This window comes from Leopardus geoffroyi, chromosome A1 (genome assembly GCF_018350155.1).
Source record: "Leopardus geoffroyi isolate Oge1 chromosome A1, O.geoffroyi_Oge1_pat1.0, whole genome shotgun sequence".
Taxonomy (NCBI): domain Eukaryota; kingdom Metazoa; phylum Chordata; class Mammalia; order Carnivora; family Felidae; genus Leopardus; species Leopardus geoffroyi.
Window position 1 is genome coordinate 72,381,773 of NC_059326.1, and position 21,136 is coordinate 72,402,908.

General features: G+C 38.9%; 1 protein-coding gene across 5 annotated transcripts in view; it reads right to left on the reverse strand.

Moving 5' to 3' along the window:
- NALCN (sodium leak channel, non-selective) overlaps positions 1-21,136 on the reverse strand; it is a 320,527-nt gene that overhangs the window by 288,250 nt on the left and 11,141 nt on the right. For 4 of the 5 annotated variants that reach the window (XM_045481393.1, XM_045481373.1, XM_045481362.1 and 1 more), the window contains exons 2-3: positions 14,230-14,376; positions 12,694-12,876 (exon numbers count right to left, since the gene is read on the reverse strand). In XM_045481393.1, coding sequence (XP_045337349.1) covers positions 12,694-12,876; positions 14,230-14,337 — 291 coding nt within the window. In that variant the 5' untranslated portion in view covers positions 14,338-14,376. Of the gene's footprint in view, positions 1-12,693; positions 12,877-14,229; positions 14,377-21,136 lie in introns of those variants that run through there. The other variant, XM_045481384.1, reaches the window with a different exon arrangement.

Consider the following 21,136-nt stretch of genomic DNA (forward strand, 5'->3'; position numbering starts at 1 on the left):
AGTTTGAGTTTTCCACTTAAATCTTTTCTAAACATATTCCCTGGTGTTGCATTAAAAAATAGTTTCTCCTCATTGCAAATGAGTCTTTTCTGAAGATTAGTAACACCTTGTGACTGGACAATTTCGGGCACCTTGCACAGAGTGTGACAACCAGAAGATATCAAATGAATTAGATAAGCGTATATATGATGTCTTACAGAGTTTGTGCAGATTACAATGCATACAGTAAGAAGTCCATTCATATGCCTCATGAATGCATCCATTTAAGCATCCATTCACTGAAATTAGTATTGTTCCTTAACAGGAATGATTCTTTGACCTTTGGCAAAGAGAGAAAGATGTATTATTATCTTTCAAGTTAATATCTAAAAGTTATGACTTTTTTCCTATATGATCATGAAAGACCACAGATGAAATTATAAGATAGTTTTTGGGTATTTCCTGGATGCATACAGTTTGACTGAAGAGAGGCTACAGGCCATGCAAATGGGAATCGGGTCAATGTGTATATACTTTGTGCACTATAATTTAGTTGCAAATATGACTGAACGGAAATTGATATCATATTAATCGCTATTGATAATCACTAAGGCTTCATAAGCTTAAAACAACTTTTTAAAAATATTTATTTTTGAGAGAAAAAGAGGTAATGTGAGCTGGGAAGGGGTAGAGAAAGAGGAGGGGGGGCACACAGCATCCAAAGCAGGCTCTTTGCTGAGATAAGACAGCCCAACTTGGGGCTTGAACTCACAAAACGTGAGATAATGACCTGAGCTGAAGGTAGATGCTTAACCGGCTGAGCCACCCAGGCGCCCTTAAAACAACTTTTAATACATAGACTTTGAACCTGATGCTTTGAAATGTAATCTCATAATACATTTTGTGTCTGACACATTTACCAAATTGCCTCTTTTTTCATTCATATTGTCAAAGACTTTTAATCATAATTGGTTATGTCCATATCCTTTTAAAATCCTCCTGTATTTTTAAAAATTTTTTTTTACATTTTATTTATTTTTGAGAGAGACAGAGAGAGAGAGAGAGAGAGAGAGAGAGAGAGACAGAGCACAAGTGGGGGAGGGGCAGAGATAGAGGGAGACACAGAACCCGAGGCAGGCTCCAGGCTCTGAGCTATCAGCACTGAGCCCAAAGAGGGGCCCGAACCCATGAACCGCGAGATCATGACCTGAACCGAAGTCAGTTGCTTAACTGACTGAGCCACCCAGGCGCCCCCCCCCCCAAAATCCTTCTGTATTAACACCCAAGTTATAATATTCGCAAGTTATAAGCTGTCCCTTTTCCCTACCTCCAGAATATGTAACCAGAGCTTAACATACAGGTACTCAAGAAATGTTAACACCTCAAATATGGCAGAAAGGTTTTAATTTGCCTGTTCCATCCACAAAAATGGAGAGCAGACAATGCTGAGGCAGAAATCTGCATGCTGGTGGCTGAGGAGTTATTCAAGAGTTGTCTGTCGATTTTTACAAAGGTAAATACTCAGAGGCTGCCAATCAATTATACAATATAAGAGAGGAACCTAAATTGCCATGCAAGTACTTAATAAGCAGAGAAACCAAACACATTTATCTGAAGACATTTCTAAGGATACAGTTTGCCTTTGCAAAAATGATAGGCACTGGTCTAGCTTCCTGAGCACATGATTTATTGTTCCCACTTCCCAGGGCCCATCTGTCACTGTGTCTTAGCCTTATTATTTATCACTTCAACAGTGCTCAGAGCATGCATGTTACTTTTACCTATGTTTATTGCCACATGAAAAATAGACAAATGAGGATTGTCTGAAGAATTCGCAGTCTGCAATACATGGAATGTTCTGCAACAACACAAACATCTATCACCCAAATGGTTTATTTCTGCCTCCAGGGATTTGGTGAGCTAGACTGCTTCTCAGAATAGGGATTAGTGGTGAGGCAATTAGAAACAAATTATTGAGGAGTGGCAATGAATTGGCAGACCTTCAAGCATGAGGAACATTATAAAAGCCGTGAAATCCTTAAAATAATACATACCTCAAACAAAAATTTTTGAAGACATTTCTTGCCAGAAGGATTTCCTGCCTCAATTTCTCCTGCAGTGCACGGAGCATGTCACCTCTGGAGTGAACCACTCAAATCCAAAGCAGATCAGGTCACTCTCAGAGTTGAGTCCCCTGTGTACCTTTACTGACCCTTTACTTCCATCCCCCAACACCCCTGCCACAGACCACATTTACTCAGGACACTGGCTTCACATTCCTCTTTCTTCAAGACTTCTCCAATATCCCCAAGAAAACTTTTTCACTATTTCTTGTGCCCTCTCTCCCCATATCTTTTACAAAATACCATTACAGCATTTTTGCAAAACTACAAAGGTGTGTCTCTCAATCTGAATTCTCACTATTTATATTTGCAAAAATATTTGTCCCCAGATCACTATGTTACTAGAAAATCTCTATAATGAATCGGCATGTGTGCCAGTGGAAACATTGAAGCTGCCCATAAATCCTTCAAGAAGGTCTGGGTACAATGTAGGTACAGCTGTGTTGCTCTTTTGGGCTAAATCTTGTCCTGGTATTGATCATCTACTTCACAAATAAGGGTCAAGTGCATCACAATCTTCCTCTGCCCATCTTCCCTCAGAGGGTTAGCTTTTCACGGGACCTGGGACTAAAGTCTACGAACTCAGGTCATTTGATCTTGCTTCATCAATTTTAAGACATCTTATCCCCCCACTCCACCCCAACATAGTTTAACATTTCTAAATTTAGGATGTGTCTTGTAATCAATTGCATCAATTGATTGCATTCATTACAATCTTACATCTTACAATCAAAGTGTAATTAGAAGCACTTTTTCTTCCCTAGGGACTATAATGTGATGCCTCACCTTACAACGGATGACCTCACAGATTCAATCAAATGTGATAGATAGTCCTTTTGCATATTATTTCTTTGCTTATTTACATAAGAGCACATGACCCCACTCTTGTTTGGTGCATACAAAACATCCACTCCTGAATTCCTTAAGTACAAATAACTGAGCGATAGGTGTTTTAGATGTTGTTCATTATACAGAAATGTGCGGGGGAATTATACAGTGTTAGAGAACAATTTAGTGATATCTGGAGAAGTTGGTTGGGGTTTCTGTAATACATTATTAATTTTCCATTTAAACTGACGGAACACAGGCACCTGTTTTCTGCAAATATGCTGAAATATATTTGCATGAATAGGTTAGATGCAGAAACTCAGAGGTGCTCATAAGTGGTTTACAAGTCAGATCCACAAAGTGGAGTTCTGCTCTTTGTCTCTTCTCCTAGGGCAGTGGTGATATCATTACAAGTGGTCCAATCAATGTCTGTCAACTGATTAAACGGAAACTTGGAAACAGTACTTGGGATTAACAATATAACTCTCTCTTATATTTATATTATACTTCTATCTTAAGCACCTTAAAATTTTAAGATCTTGAATATATATTTATGCATAGTTTAACATATGAGGCAAAACACTAGGTCAATAAAACTAGTGACCAATACTAGAAAGCCACAGTGTCAGTACTTTTGTTTCAAAAACTAAAGTTTCTGGATTTGGCTTGCTGCAGGTGATTCTATAAACTAGGTGATTAGTGGATCACATTCTCTTAAGCATTAGGTGGGAATTTTAGGTGTACCATAACATTGCCAAAGCAGGCTAGGTATAATTTTAGAGCATTGTATATGATGATGAGCACAGCACACTGGTTTGCTTCTATAAATATTTTATATGGACGAATATAGTTCTACCCATGGAAAACACTCTTCCAAAAATAAAAGACCAGAATTCCCCAAATCCCTGACATATGTGTACACCGACTCACTCATACTCTTCCAACAGAAGACACATGACATATTGGTGTTAATCACTTAATAACTAAATCTGACTGCTCCTCAGAAATATCATGGTGAAATCAGTGCATATGGTACAATTTCCAACCAAAATATTTGTACAGCTCTGTTACAAAAAATGTAAAATCTTATTTACAAAAGTATAACCTGATGCTTAAAATAGAATATGAGATGCACATATACATTCATAATGATCCTGTATACGTGCGGAAAAAACACAAGCGTTAAGCCCTATAAGTGAACAAACACAGCACATGTTTGCAAATTTTCTGGGTAAAGTCACTAAAAAATCGAGAGGTAACTGTAGTGCTATTGGCCAATGAATTAAGGTAGAGAGAGCATGGAAATATTTTATGAAAACACAAGTTTTTTAGCAGACAGTGTTTAATAAAAGTTTAAAAAATATAGCAGGGTTAATTAATGAGAGCACAGTAATTCAAACTTGAGGTCCTTTGGAAAATGATCATACAGCCCCTATATGGGCTGATGTATTTTATTATGGACTAATTTAAATACTTACATCTTTCTCCCTCAACTGTAAAACCAAAACAAATTTATAAATACAAAAATACAAGGCCAATAAAATTTAAACTGATAACATAAATTTACTGTAACCTGATATTTTGCTAAAATTAAGTGTTTTTTTTTAAGTTCATTTATTTATTTTGAGAGAGAGAGGCAGATCATGAGCAGGGAGGGGCAGAGAGAGAGGGAGACAGAGGATCCGAAGTGGGCTCTGTGTTGACAGCAGAGAGCTCCATGCAGGGCTTGAACCCACGAACATGGGATGCTAACCTGAGTTAAAATCAAGAGTCAGATGCTCAATCAACTGAGCCACCCAGGACCCCACTAAAACTAAGTCTTATGAAAAGTCTGAAATTTGTTCCCAGCTTTAGCATATAATCCAAAAATTTCAAATTGTATATACTTAAGGTGTACAACTTAGTTGTTGACATATGTTTATAACTCAATAGGAAAACAAATAACCTGATTTTAAAAGGGCAAAGGACAAGAATAGACGTTTCTCTAAAAAAGACATACACATGGCCAACAGGTATATGAAAAGGCACTCAACTTCACTAATAATCAGGAGAATTAAAATCAAAACATAATAAAATATTATTGCATATATGTTAGGATTTACCAAAAAGACAAGAGATAACGAGTGTTGGGGAGGACGTGGAGAAAAAAGAACCCTGTGTACTGTTGCAGGGAATGTCAATTGGTACAGCCATTATAAAAAAAAAATATGGAGATTCCTAAAAAAAATTAAAAACAGAAATACTTTATAATCCAGTAATCCCACTTCTGAGTATATGTCCAAAGGAAGGTAAGTTAAGTTTCAAATACAAGAATGTAATCTCAAGTCCAATATACTCTTTGGTCTGTATCTGTCATAACATGCATGTTTGCAGAAATCCGTGTTACAAAAATGATAATAAAGTCATGGCTTTCTGCAGTGGGGGGTACAAGGGTGAAAATTCAGTGAGATGATAAATTTAAAGCTTGGTTCAGGAACATCAAACTTCCTATTTAACTACATTTAACCAAAATGTCAGCTAGCATTTAAATACTGAACACCAGTTTTAATGAGATATGAAGCTGTAACGATTACTTCAAGATAATGTTAGCAATGCAGCATTACTAAAATCTGCATTATATTTGTGTTTAATCCAAATATTCCTAAATGAAAAATAGAAATCTGTGTTTGATGTTAATTTTCAATTTTTAATTCTTACAGACTGAAAATTAAAAAAACATTTTTAGTTTTAGTCAATAGCTCATCATCCAAATATTGATGGAAGTCAGAAAACACTGGACATGACTCAATAACAGCATTTTGAAAACAAACTGGTCATAAAGCAAATATTTTATTTAACGACTGCTTTGACTTTTAATATTTGAACTATTAAAACCTCTGTTCATTCAGCGCTCTGTTCACTTGGCATGAATATATTAAGTCCACCTCTGTTCTTCTTGTCATTAGACTGTGACAGTGAAATGTCTGTCACTTTCATGATGTGAAATCCAAGGCTTAATTTATTAAATAACTTAAGAAACAAAACTTTTACTCTAGGAAATGTCATGCTTTTGTTCGTTCAAATTGGAATCTCAAAGAAATCAACACATGGTGATTTTAATCCCAAAGTACTCCATCCAGAATATTCAGAGATTGTCATTGCCTGAATAGCCAACATACACAAGTGCCAGCGTCATCCGAGGCCCTCTGGAGAATCACAGAATTAAAAACAGGGCTAGGCTGTGCTGGGCATGAAGTTACAGTGGCATAAAAAATTCCTCCACCCTCTTAAGACCACTTTTCCTCCAAGCTGACCTCCTGGCTTAGCTACCAATTTTGAGTACCTTGACATATCTAAACCTAATGTTTAAAATAACTGGCCTAGCAAGTTTGTGAAAAACCTAGACAATCTTCAAATCATTCTGAAATCCACTGGTTGAGGTATGGCAGGTGCCCACTGTCCCATGAACCAGCACTTTTCCCGGTGGGCTGTGGGTCACATATTAGAGCCATGTTGCCTTTCCTGGGGGCCATGCTTACTATACTCACAATAGGCTCTTGGTGATTCTCTGAGTTTACTGGTTTCTTGGTAAATGCAGTGGTGGTAGATTGCGGTGGCTTTGACGATTCCTTTCAAGTTCAATTCTTGAACTTGAAACTGAATTTCTCTTTTACATGTGTACCCCAATTTTCTGTGAGTTTCCACAGAACTCAGAAGTTTCCACAAACTTCAGAAAACTCTTTTCAAAGCTTCTTACAATATCTAACAATAGCAAGCAGCTGCCTGGTCAAGTGGCTAGCTGAAACTAATTCTGCAGTGAGTTGAACAGTGTGCCCCCCAAAGCCATACTCACTCAGAACCTCAGAATGTGACCTTATCTGGAAAGAAGGTCTTTCAAAAATGTAATTAGTTAAGATGAGGTCATACGGAATTAGAGTGAGCCCTAAATCCAATGACTAGTGTCCTTAAAAGAAGAGGCGAGGACACACAGAGACACGTGGAGGGAAGAAATCCACACGAAGACAGGAGCAGAGATTGGAGTAATGCAGCTAGCTACAAGCTGAGGAATCTCAAAAACTGCCTGGAGCCACCCAAAGTGAGGAAGAGCAAGGTGGGGTTTTTCCCTAGAACCTTCGGAAGGATCGTGGCCCTGCTGACATTCTGATTTTGGACTTGTGGCCTCACAGAACTGTGAGACAATAGATTTCTGTTGTTTTCAGCCATCAAATTTGTGTCATTAGTTATAGAAGAAGTAGGAAACTACTATAAACTCCAAAGTACTTGTGAGCTCTTTGGAGTTTAATTCTTTGAAGGTGGGAAGTCAGGCAATAATAAACGCTTTGAAAGCAGTGTTCAGGGAATTAATCAATGTATCTTTAGACAAGCTTCCAGCTTCACTCTTGTCCTTTTTGTCTCCACTATCAGGTGCATCAGACTGCATTTCCCCCATGACTTCTCCTCCAAACCCTAATATAACCTGGCCAATCAGATATTCACTCTCACAATTGTGAACCTTGACTTCTGAGGACAAAGACAGAGAGAACCTGGGGCAATGTTCACAAAGTCAGCAGTGGTGGCATGTGGACCAGATTGCTGTGATGTGTGACCTGAGCTGAGCTCATTGCTGCCCTGAGTGCAGAGCTCCCTGGAGTGTACTGTGTAAGCTTGATCTTCCAGTGCCGAATTCACTCAATATGCTCAAGAGACCTCCCACCACTTCCTTTAAAAAAAAAAAAAAAAAAAAAAGAGCCAGAATTTGCTTCTTTGGTCATAGAGTAAGCAGCTGTGTCCAACACAAAGTATATGCTAAATAAACTGCTTTAAAGGTTAAGCAGTTGACTTCAATTGGGGTAAGATCATAATGGTAGTTCTTTGAATCTCCCAAATTTCCTAAGAAACGAAAGCAAGTGAGATACCATAGAAAAAAATATTCATGGACATAATCTTGAATAAAGCTATGTGGCAATGCATTCCAAAATAAAGACCAAAACTATTGACAGTATCAACACCTACTCAAGATCACAGCTTGGGGAGGCTATAGAAGGAAAGCATGCAGGGAAGTTATGGCTGATCCAAGAATTTCATACTGAAACTACTAACAAATACTAGTGAAATACTCAGGGGAAGCCTCACGAAGTGAATCTGGGAACACATAGCAAAATTCCTAGAAATGTAAATAGAGCAGTCTACAAATTGGAGGTGAATATAACATAAAAGAACAAAACAAAAATAAGTAATAAAAACAAAGTGCCCACCAAAGGGTTGCAGAAAGATCAGAGGTAACAGAATATCCTAATCTCCCAAATGTACCTAATAAAAACTCCTTACAGGGAGACCAGAGACCCAAGCTAAATAAAATCTCCTGGAGTAGAATCCAAAGTGGGTAGGGCAGGGACATGAGGGACAAAAGATAGGAAGGATTAGACAAGAGGACCAGCAGTTCAGAGGAGGTAGAGATATGACCTGGGATGGTCACCACACAGAGAAGCTATATATTTTATACTTCATGGTAACAACGGGGTAGGGAATCCTCAACCTGATAACGTATGGAAGCTACTCTACCCATTTCACAAGAGCAACAACAACAAAGATAGCAGAACAAAAGGATTATGACCAAGTCCTTATGAATATATTATAATCATATATTAGATTATATAATACTACATATATGATCATAGTCCTTATAAATATGTAAAATGATGTATGTTTTACATATAAATATGTAAAATAATGTATAAAATATAAGAAACACAAAAAATAAACATATAAAACAGATAAAAACTCCAGTAGTATATAACAAAATGATCAAAAGAAATTAAGAAAAATAAATGCTGCAAAAGCACCACAAAACTGGAAACAGGGAAGTACAGAAATGGTGTCTAAATAATAGGACACTATGAAAAAAAAGACAGGAAAGTGTTCAGGAAATAATTAGAATTAGAAAGAAATGGAAAAAAAATTTTAGAAAGAGAAGTAAACTTGAAGGAGTACAAGATGGGGAGTACAGTAAAGGAAACAGTATTTAAAAAAAAGATAAAAATGAAACAAATGAAACAAAACACATGGAAAGAAAATGCTGGAAATAAATGACCAAAACGTGATTCTGGAGTAATTAGAATACAAAATAAATCCTGAAGAACAACAAGACAGGATGGAATAAAATAAATATCATGTGATATACCTATATCCATAATAGTCAACAAAAGATGTATTCTCATAGAGCTTCTGGCTTTACTAAAAAAGGAAAGACTCTCAGTATTCAAAAGAAAAGATCACACAGAAGGAAAAAGTAGTCTCATAGTCACATTTATACCAGAGGCAATCAAGTACCATATTTAAAAATCTCAAGAAATGACCATGTAAAACATCTTCAAAAATCTAGGAATAGACCAAAAAAGTAAACTAAAAAAGCAAAAAATAAATTAATTAATTAATAAATAAAGGCAAAAGTAAAAATTGAGTTAGAATGATTAAGCTAATTCTAACTCAAATTGGCTAATCTAAAACAAAATGAAACAAAACAAAACAAACAATACTAGCCAATATAACCTAAAGAAACTCTAACAAAAGATTCAAAATTCAGAGAAAGTACTAATCAAAGAGAGAAAATTAAAATTATTTAAACAATCTTATGTTAACAAATTAAACTAAATAGTGGATAATTTCCTAAAAGAGTAACTTCACCAAACAGACCCCAATAGACCACACAAGTCTAGACAGAAGAATTTCCATAGAAGAAACAGAAATAGAAAGGAGCGCCACCAAAAAAAAAAAAAGCACTAGGACCAGATGGTTTCATAGGAGATTTGTACCAAACTCGTGAAGTTAAAACAATTTCAAGATAGAGCATAGGAGTGCGTGTGCACCCCTCCCCCCACACACGGAAAATCTAATATTAAATCCTGACAAAGATCAGACAAAATTAAAAGAAGGAAAATAATAGCAAGTATAATAAATTGCACATTAAACCGGAATTAAACTGTGCCGTGACCCCACTCAGGTTTTTCCAGAAACGTAAGGATGGCTCAATACTAGGAAATCTACCCTATTACAAGAGCTAAAGAGAAAAATAATCATTCAACAAAATTTAAAAGCTATTCATGATACAACAGTCAAAAACTGTAATTGATGTTTATTCACCTAATCTGATAAGATATACATACTTCAAACTCCAATCCTTCTAATTATTTAATGAGGAAACATTGGAGATGTTCTAAAGAAGCCAGGGGTTAAGCAACTACGTTCACCACCTCTAATACTTTTTAAAATTGGGCTGACTCAATTAAGTTAGCGAAAGCAATTAGAAGCATATGCATTGGAAATAAAAAGACAAAACTGTCTTTATTTTTATAGGATTTGATGATATGGAAATACCAGAAGAAATAATGGAAAAGCAGAATTCAGTAAATTTAGTAAAGTAGCAGGAAATAATATTAACATATAAAATAACAGCCTTCATTTAAAAGAACAATAGCAAGTTGCAATAGCTAATAGAAGATAAGACCCCATACTGATAGGAAAAAGATGAAATAACACACCAAAGCATAAATATAACAAAAAATGTGCAAAATGTATATAAGGAGAAGTATAAAACACTCCTGTAAGACACAAGGGCAGACTTGGTAGAATGGAAAGACAGCACGTGATTTGGGATAGGAAGAAATGTGTGTGGCTTGAAAAACCATGAGCAAAGATAATGATAACTGGGGACAAGTAAATGCAATTTACATCACAAAGGGCTAATATTCCTAACACAATGAATACCCAAAATTGGAATGAAAAATAATCACAACTTGAAAATGGCCTTTGCATACAATCAGATTCAACCTCACTCTCAAAACGGAAATGCAAATTAAAACTACACTGCATTTCCATATCTCACCCATCAGATTGGCAAATATCTGTAAGTTTTACAAAATACTTTGTGATGACCACTCGGGGAAAGAGGCGCCCATGTACATCGTTGTCTACAAAGTCAAAATGGTTCTGGGAATATGGAATATAGAGAAACTAATAATGGAACCACTAGGAAGCAATTCACCATTTATCTAGAATGTAGAACTTTCTACAGAAGACTCATTTTCCCAATGGATCCATGATATGAAAAAAAAATTTTTTTTTGCAAGGTTTGTGGAGTTGAGAACTAATGGGCTTAAAGAGACTTAAATGAGATTTAAAAATATAACAAATATCCTTTGTGGAGCCTGTGTGAGACCTGATTCAAAGAAGCTATCTTATTATAAAATGTTTTTTTTTTTTTAACATTTATTTATTTTTGAGACAGAGAGAGACAGAGCATGAATGGGGGAGGGTCAGAGAGAGGGAGACATAGAATCTGAAACAGGCTTCAAGCTCTGAGCTGTCAGCACAGAGCCCGACGCGGGGCTCGAACCCACGGACCGTGAGATCATGACCTGAGCCGAAGTCGGCCACTTAACGGACTGAGCCACCCAGGCGCCCCGAAGCTATCTTATTATAAAAGGAAATATTTTAGACAATTGGGAAAAATATGAATATGGATTGGTACTGGCCTATATTAATAAATTATTGTTAATTCTGCTAGATGCAATAATAGCACAATGGTAATGGTTTAAACATTTTATCAGCAATGCATATGGAGTTACATCTGAAATGACCTGATTTCTCAGATTTGCTTTAAAATGAATAGAGTCTGGCAAATATTGATAATTGTTGATATTGAGTTATAGGGATTCACTACAACTCTAATCTTCACTTTTGTGTGAACTTAAAATTTTCCATAAGAAAAAGATTTTCAAAAAGTTAAAAATGAAAAGAGTAATGCATTGACTGTGATCCCTCTCTTTTAAGGATAACGCACAATGAATTATGTACAAAGAGAAGCAGTGACCCGTAACTTCATGTTATGCATCATCTCATTAGATTCTTAAAATCCTTGTACAAAATAAGGCCCTTTTCTACCAAAATTATGTAACTGGAGATGCTGGTACAGCCAGTAAAGGAAAGAGCTAAGGTTTGAGTCAAATCTGTCACTCACAGACCCTTACTTGTCCATTCTGCAATTTCATCACACCACTGTCTCCCTACATAGCACAATTTCAAATACTTTAGAGACGTCATCTACATAGTTTTATCCTCTGTGTGAAGGTCAGTGGTATAGAAGGGATATCTTCAGACAGAACTTTCCTTCCTTTGCTTTTTCTTTCTTTTCCTTTTTATTTATTTTTTGTCTCCCAATGGTGCCAATTGCATGCCACAACTTCCTTTTATTATACTCTTGCTTTCCATCTCATGTCCTTTCTCTTCACCGCTTTATGTCTTCAGGACACGTCGGACTAAAGACATTCTGAATACCATCACACTGTGACTTCATCATGTAACATTTATTCTGCATCCTGTAAATCCACAGGAACCACACGTGGGCTGGTCACTGCATCAGGCCACGGGTTCACCTGTATGTGGCAGAATCAACCCTACTCTGGCCATGAAGCCAGTAGTCAGACCATCTAGCTCCTTCCTGGATAACCCAAGGCTTTGCATCTTACACAATTTATTTCACTTTTTAAATATTCTTAGGCATCATATTTTCACCAACCCCTGGAGTTATGCCCAATTTTTAAAAACTTCAGTATGGATAAAGAGATGTTTTTATTTTACTGAGACGAAAAGGAAAATATTATTAAACTACTTCAGATTCTCCATGCATTTTGGTTAGAAAACACTCACCTTGACAATATCCCGGATATGCATTTTTGCTATCATCTCCGCGGAGATTCTCAGTGCATTTTGGTTAGAAAACACTCACCTTGACAATACCCCGGATGTGCATTTTTGCTATCATCTCCGCGGTGTAGAGAAACATCAACAAAGTATCCAGAGTGAAAGTCACATACTGAAGAGGGGGGTAGTGTTCGAATGTCATGGGCGTGTTCATACAGACAGAGATAACGCTGATGATGGCACAGATGCGTAGCAAGGAGTGAACCCACTGCAAAAATGGTCCAAAGTTACCACGTGACACCATAAAACGCTATCTTCAACTTGTGCTCTAAGCCACACTATTTGGAAACCATGATACTGAGATTAAAATATTTCACCAGCATGGTGAAGACAAAGAAGGAAACTAATGTCTGTTAAGTACATACAACGTGCTAAATATTTTCACATACTTTACATCATTTAATGCTGAAAGCAGCCTCCGGTCCACATGAACACACTAGGACTGAAAGTTTAAGAGACTCTTCTGTGGTCATGTAGTTCAGCCTTTAACGAAGCAGGAGGATTTGACTCATCAGAGGCTGGGAAAGGCCTCGGGGCAGGGAAACCATGTGAACTGGCCGGATATCTCGGAGGAACAGGAAAACAACGATGAGGCTCAAGTGGACAGTGTGCACATCCAGGAAGGAACAGTTGCTGGGCTCTTAGAGCCAGAATATAAAGAGTCTTCAATGTAACACTAATGCGTTTTAATTTGCAATGCAGGTAATAGGGATGTTTCAATGACTGTAAGGCAAAAGGGCAATGTGAACAGAAATGGAAATGTAGGGAGAAATCTGAGCATGTCAGACACGTAGTCTGGAGGGCAGCTTAGACGAAGAAGACCAGAAAGCAGGGGGAGACAGGGCAGATGATATTTACCCAGGTCGGGGGAAAGACAATCACTGCGAGTGTAAGAGTTCATTCCCTTCCTTCTGCCTCTGCTGTGAGTTCACTAATACAGTGGAGCTTACTCTGTGTGGTAGAGATGAGCGTTGAAGACCCGGGAACATGCCACTCTACCTTCTGGCTGCTACGCTATCTAGTCCAGTGACATTGTACCAAATGTTCCCCTCAAGTTTTCATCACCTTAATTAGGCAAAAAAGGTGACAAAATCCTTCAGAGACACTATGCACTATCTCATTAACCTTTACTTCTACTCAAAACTTGTAACTCAGAAGACAACTTTTAATTCCAAACATTTGATTATCCCCTCACAGATTCATGCACACTGAGAACCATGAGTAAAAGGAGTCTGATAGAACAGATTACTCATCTGGGGCTCCGGCTTTGGATCGGACTGAGAAGTGGCATTATCATTATCACTACGCTGAGGACAGCATGACGGAGGGGGGAGAGGCGGGAGTAGGCCACCCAGAAGACCTTCCTATGTGAATAACTCACAGTGGCACCTTTTTATTCCGTCTGAATTGTTCTCAACTTCCAGACTCTGAGACTCATCCATATTCTACTACAGCTCAAACAGTCATTTCAAAGCCAAAGGTACATGATTTTTGAATTATATGAATCAAATTTCCTTTTCAATCAGCATGTGCTTCTCCATTCTTCAAAAAAGAAACTTACTGGCTTGTTAATCCAGAGTATGTCAGCGTTGTCTGACAGAGATTCATCCGGACCAAAGTCAGCAACTGGCTGGGCCTCCACCCTGGAGCTCTGCTTCCTTTTGAGCATGCTGGAGTTAGCTCTCGTGAGCAAGTACAAAACTGCAGTCTGGAAGAAGAGAGACAGTTATGTTAGTCACCTAAACCATCTTGACCGCGATCACTTCCAAAGCAGAGTCCCCCGTGTAATCATATGCATACATTAATTATACACAGGATCGATTATATTGTGTATGATAAGCACATGCAAAAAGAAAAAGAGATTTTAAAAGCATGAGATAAAACATCAATCCAAGTTTGAATTTTTTCTTCTCTCTCAACATGACAGATCATCCTGTGCACTTCATAAACAATTTGCATGCCAGTTTAGAGAGCACTAGTCTAGGTGAACTGGGGTAGATTAGCTTTGCCCTTTAGGATACACGCATTAGTAGGAACTTTTTTGAGGTCTATGTTCATATATCCAGAGCTGTCCCCACTTAAAGGCGGTCTGTGCTAGAGCACAGGTGACCAATCCAGATGAAATATTCAGATCTTTCGCAGGATTTCCCCCCAGGTTAATTGAAGGACACGAATAGCCCTCAGGACACGAATAGCAAACAAGTACAATATAATCTGAGAAGAGACACAAAGGCAGGCGGTGCCTGGTTACCCTGAGTCCACAGACTTCTCATTTGATTAACACCTAGACTGAATCCTTTTTTTTTTAAGTTTATTTTTGAGAGAGAGAGAGAGAGAAAGAGAGAGAGAGAGAGAGCTGGGGAGGGGCAGAGAGAGAGGAAGACCGAGGATCCGAAGCAGGCTCTGTACTGACAGCAGAGAGCCCTCCATGGGGCTCAAACTCACCAACTGTGAGAGCATGACCTGAGCCGAAGTTGTATGCTTAACCCACTGAGCCACCCAGGCGTCCCAACACCTGGACTGAGCTTAAAGGAAGAGGCAAAGCTAATGTTTTTTGGATATATACTATGTTTTGCACACTTAGCAATAATCTTTTACTTCATCTTTACAACTGACAATAGAAAGGAAGCATTTGTCTTTTCATGCAAGCATAAGAAATGCCAGCCTCAGGGTGGTTAATAACTTGACTGAGGCCCCATCCAAGCAAACTTGAAATGTAAAAGATGTTCGTCTGACTACAAAGCCTAAGTGCTTGTCGTGGTCCGAACTGATGCTGAGGACTGATCAGGATTTTGAAAGGCAGGTAAGAGAGGGGAAAGGTCCAGGCGGTGAACAGCCATGGAAATGTCGAGTCAGGAAAACACAGTAGTTTTAACACCAGGAAGGGGCACTGGCTCTCCTATCTGCTAGATGACAAACTCTAACTAAAGGGACAACGAGGGCCACTCAATTCTCGGGGGAGCATGAGAATAACAAGAAATGTGTCCACAGTCTCTGTAAATATATGCCATGGCGATTTTCATTGGGAAAGAGAACAAACCACAGCAGCTCAGGACAAATCAGCTTTGACTGATTCTCTGTGTCTGGGTACCTCCTTCTATGCCCATGCTCTCCTGGATGCACCAGGTAGGTGTGTCTGCCCAGCCCTTGGATTCCCAGAAGAAATCAAGCTAATTGGCTTTAAGATGTGCTAGGTATTTCCAGGCTGTCTTGCCCTGAATATTGGATTTGAATATAGGCTTTGCAGTAGGCTGGCTGCACTAATTAATTTTATTTTACATAATTGGAGTTAGGGACTCTTGACATCGATATGTAAATATATGCAGAATATTCAAATTATGCTTGCTCTCTGATTTACTATGGAGGCAAACATCTGGTGGCCTCAATTTGGGATGCTTCTTGAATGACAGGCTCCTATGTACCAAAAAACAGGATACTGAATCTTTAAGAAATCCTTCAAGATTACACAACACAAAGGAAATAAAGAGTGGTTTTACAAAGTTGTTTGAAGACGATACAAGAACATTTTATAGACCTAGCCACTAATCATAATACCTTTTTTCACTGAGTCAGTGGAGATTTATGAATGGCCATTTATTGCTCTTATGATCTGACCATAAGTTACAGTCTGAAAAACTTTTGATGTATAAATGTGATACCTTCACATATGAATTTCATGCACCTTTTATTATAAATATCCCATCTGAAGCAAAGCCGATTTTTTCATTATGGATTTCTTTTTCTAAAGAACTAGACATCCAAGATTATTTATTTTTTAATCTCTATGCTGGTTACATTTGACCCATCAAAACCGTGCACCTATAATGAATGATATTAGTTGTCATACACTTTGTCCCAAACTTTACCTACTGCAAAAATGCCACCAAATTGAACAGGGCCCAAGAAAACCATCTGTTCAAACTCTCATAGAACCTGGTTAATCCACAAATACATTTAGAACTCAACAACTAGCTCCTGCATCACTGAGGTTTTGGCGAATTTAACAATATTAAACATTAGGTAAAGCACGCAAGTAGTAAAATGAATTAACGTTACAAACATGTGAAGAGTCCAAAATTAATTTGAGGCAATTGATTATAAAAACTTTTGTTTCTGCACAGCAATTATGATTTTACACATTCATTCATGCTGAAACAATATAACCAAGTACAGCAAACCCATTACTCCACCGATAAAGACCAGCAGGTATGTTTAAGTATCCCAGGTAAGGTGATTATTTTGATAGGAAATCGTTTCTGTGTATCTTAGCCTTATCACTATTATGTATTTATAATGCTTTTTTTTTTCTGTTTAAAGAAGTGTCCTTCATAAGGCAGTGCACTAAATTTAAAAGGCAAGGCTTCTGGTAGCTGTTCTGCCCTTATTAAAAGTGGTTGGTATTTAAATAGTTCAATAGCAGGAGAAGGCTGCACAGTTACAATATGTTCGTTGATAAGTCTTTCACTCGGAAACAACTAACGGCAATTCAGGGAGAAAACCTATTTGGGTTCATTGCTCTCTTTTAAATGGTTAAAATCCAGTTTTGTATTCTGTGGTGTGAACATTCTACTTTTATTGGCAAACACTTTGCTTAGGACATTGCAGCTCTCTCTTGATCAAACTGCAATTGATACATCCAGTTTTCTTTTCACTGCAAAGTGCTTGCAACACTATGGTTCAATTCTTCTCCTTGTAACTCTCTTGGGCTTGCATTAAACTCTTTTGAATCTTCCATATTCGAAATGACGGTTTACAGTATGTCCTTCACCTGTCGTCCCCTGTGTCTGTCCTCTGTACTTAACCCCTTAAATGAGCATCTGTTCTTAGAGTTTCCATCACCATCTGTTGGTGTCTGGATCCTGAGTCCTGGATCTACTCTGCTGCTTTGCAGGCCAGACACAGGCCATACCAACACCGTCACCACTTAAAAATCACCGGGACAGGTCCATACCAGTCCCACATGCTTGTGCTTCACTCTTTCTTCTCAATTCCCAGATCTTCCTACTCCGAGCTCTTCGGGTCCTCGTATGTGCAGAAGGACTACACAGATTCTCCTTCCTGGTGCACATGGCCTCCTTCACATTTGCCCCATTACTAGAGTCCTTGCTTGGCCGTGGGCTTCAGGTCTGGACTACCACCGACATCAGCTTTTCAGCCTATTATGTCCCGTTCTTTATAATAGAAACCAACTTCCCGACACACTTAAAGGTCTCTCCTATAACCCAGAAAACCTCAGCCTATCCCCTTATTTCTCATTCATCCATTCATTCATTCACTCATTCACACAGAAAAGACTGCACATTCACCATGATATCAGGCACTGTGGCTCCTGCAGGGAACAGCAAAGGCATTCAGAGCTTACGGACTGCCTGCCTTAACGAACTGTAGGCTGCAAGGACGCTTAGTTCCACTGAGCTTTACTTGCACTTCCGGTCATGCTCACATCCACAGGCTCCACTTGAATTGGCCAAGCGTCTCATCACTCCCATCCCCATCCTCCAACCTCCTATCTTTCTCAGTGATCTCAGCTCCTTTGTTCCAGCTGGGGTCTCTTAGTGATCTGTTGTCAATCCCACATCAATCCTTCGTATTCCCTAACTCAACTCATGCAGGGTTTTTAAAAGGAAATGAAGAGGGGCGCCTGGGTGGCGCAGTCGGTTAAGCGTCCGACTTCAGCCAGGTCACGATCTCGCGGTCTGTGAGTTCGAGCCCCGCGTCGGGCTCTAGGCTGATAGCTCAGAGCCTGGAGCCTGTTTCCGATTCTGTGTCTCCCTCTCCCTCTGCCCCTCCCCCGTTCATGCTCTGTCTCTCTCTGTCCCAAAAATAAATAAACGTTGAAAAAAAAAATTAAAAGGAAATGAAGAAAATAAAATGTTCAATGATATCTCTCAGACTTCTTACCCCACGCTTTAGTGTTATGTCTTTGGAAAATCAGCCTTCATTGCTAGCAGAAGCTTCTCATTCGTTCATGCTTGCATATATTTCAAAAAAATTATCCAGGAGTGCCTGGGTGGTTCAGTCGGTTAAGTGTCCAACTTTGGCTCAGGTCATGATCTCCTCATTCATGGGTTCAAGCCCTGCATCGGGCTCTGTGCTGACAGCTCAGAGCCTAGAGCCTGCTTTGGATTCCGGGTCTCCCTCTCTCTCTGTCCCTCCCCTGCTCTCTCTCTCTCTCTCTCTCTCTCTCTCAAAAATAAATAAACATTAAAATTTTTTTTATCCCAACCATTGTGTTAGGTGATGTGAATTTAGCACTAACAAAGCACACTTGGTCTCTTTCCTCCTAGAATCCCAATGCCCCATGCTCCTGACACAAGACGACACGTTTAATTAAATGAGAGCATGTCACCAGTGCATACTGATTCTTCAACCTCCACCTAATGATACTCTTATGTTTTCACTACCTTATTGCTGGCTCCACACTACCTCCCTGGGCAAGGGATATTTGTCGAACAGTTGATTCCCAACATGCACCTGGATCTGTGCTAAGGAGATTCAGTTGACAAGTCAGGACATCTGACTACTGGTCCCTGCCTAGACCTCACATACCTACATCTTAAGTTAAAGGAAAAGAAACGCATTTTATTTTTATTCTACTTTCATTACACAAACAATGCAGCCTTGTTGCAGGATAATTAGAAAAAAATACAAACAAAATGAGAGACAAAGTGAAAACCATCAGGAATTGCACTCAATTGTTTTTGCAAAGTAGCTGCTGAGTGGACGCATTGTGCCAGCCCCTGGGCAAAACAGAGCAATAGTCAAATACACTCCCTCTCCTCATGACACTTCTTTTAGCTGGGACACTTACTCTCCAATGGCATATGGATTGTATCTCTGCTGTTTTCTTTTTCATATATATTTTCCCATGCATGTATTTTTTTAAATGGCTGCTTAAACACTGACTTGTAACCAGCTGTGTTTTTTTCATTTGCAGTATCTTGTGAACATCTTTCTCTGTCAATAAATATGCATGCACAGAAAATCCTAACTGTAAATAAACACCACCTTCAAACATCTGCCTTTCCATGTCTCTCTTCTCTCCTAACCTCATTTACATCCTCATATGTGCGAGCCCCTGCCAGGTAAACAGGTAAAAGCACATCTTTCTAGATTAAGTATCAATGTAGGTGAGAAAGGTATCACCACGTATTTTGGGAGACAACTTAATTTGGTGTTATCAATTTTTTTGAGCAATACAATCTTAATTCTTAATTCAAGTATTCCTATTTCTCCCTCTTTTTTTGGTGTTGTTATTTTGTTTAAATGGCCACAGAACCCAAAACAACCACTGATATCTGTATTTGAACAAGTTTGCTGCATCTTTCCATATGCACATTTAAATCTTCCATTGTACTTCAGCACATCACAATAACAGTTTGAAGACAAAGGTGATGTTTATTCCTGATGCTGGAACTGCCAAACGTCATTGTCTTTGTAAAGTCAGACTGCCCATTTTGGCTGGCCAAATTTCTTTCCCAATAGACGATATGTCCATTCAGAACAAACGAATTTATTGGGGCGCCCGGTTCGCACAGTTAGTTAAGTGCCCGACTCGATCTCAGCTCAGGTCTCTGAGTTCGAGTCCTGAATGGGGCTCTGTGCTGATGGTGCAGAGCCTGCTTGGGATTCTGTCTCTCCTTCTCTCTGCCCCTCCCCTGCTTGTGGGCAGGCGCGCACTCTCGCTCTCTCAAATAATAAATAAACTTAAAAAAAAAAAGAACAAATGAATATAGCATCACATATTTTCTGTCTTCCTTGTAAATTAGGGGGGAAACCCCACTATTTTTGTCTATTACCTGTGATCCAAAATCTTTCTGCCCTGCCTCATGCTCCCCTGCCCCCTCATCCTTCCTCCTATTTCCAGGATACGGTGGAGCCTCAGAGCCCTTGATAACTGCACCTCCTCTTCAGCTGACGGTCCTCTTACTCCATCCTGAGTGCCTGACACTCCTTCCCGGTTCGGCAAGCCCAGATCACCTCAGTTCTTTGCTACAGGCACCAAGGACTGGTGTCCTGTGCTGTCTCAGCAACGCACAGCTGCTTCCGTGAGCTCACTTCCTGCAGCCTCTACAGCCTGGCACACAGCACTTCCCCACCTGTACTCCACCACCCAGCATCTCCTTCTTAGTGGTGCTCAATAACTGTCTTTGATCTTAATAATCAAAACTGCTTCAGGAAAAGCATTACAGACAGAATTTGATATGGAACTGAATATATATTCCCCAGTCTGAGTGCTTTATAAAAAGGGTAACAATCCTCAAACACACACACACACACACACACACACACACACACACACACACACCCCTGTAGAAATTCATCAGGAAGCATGATGAATGTTTTGGAAGATAAGGAAGTTGCCAGGGTAAAACTGTGAGCTCATTAGTTGACTCCCCCCTCAAAACTGGTCAACTGCCATGTAAAAACAGACTCCTTCCAACAACGTTTACTGAGGCCTTGTCATG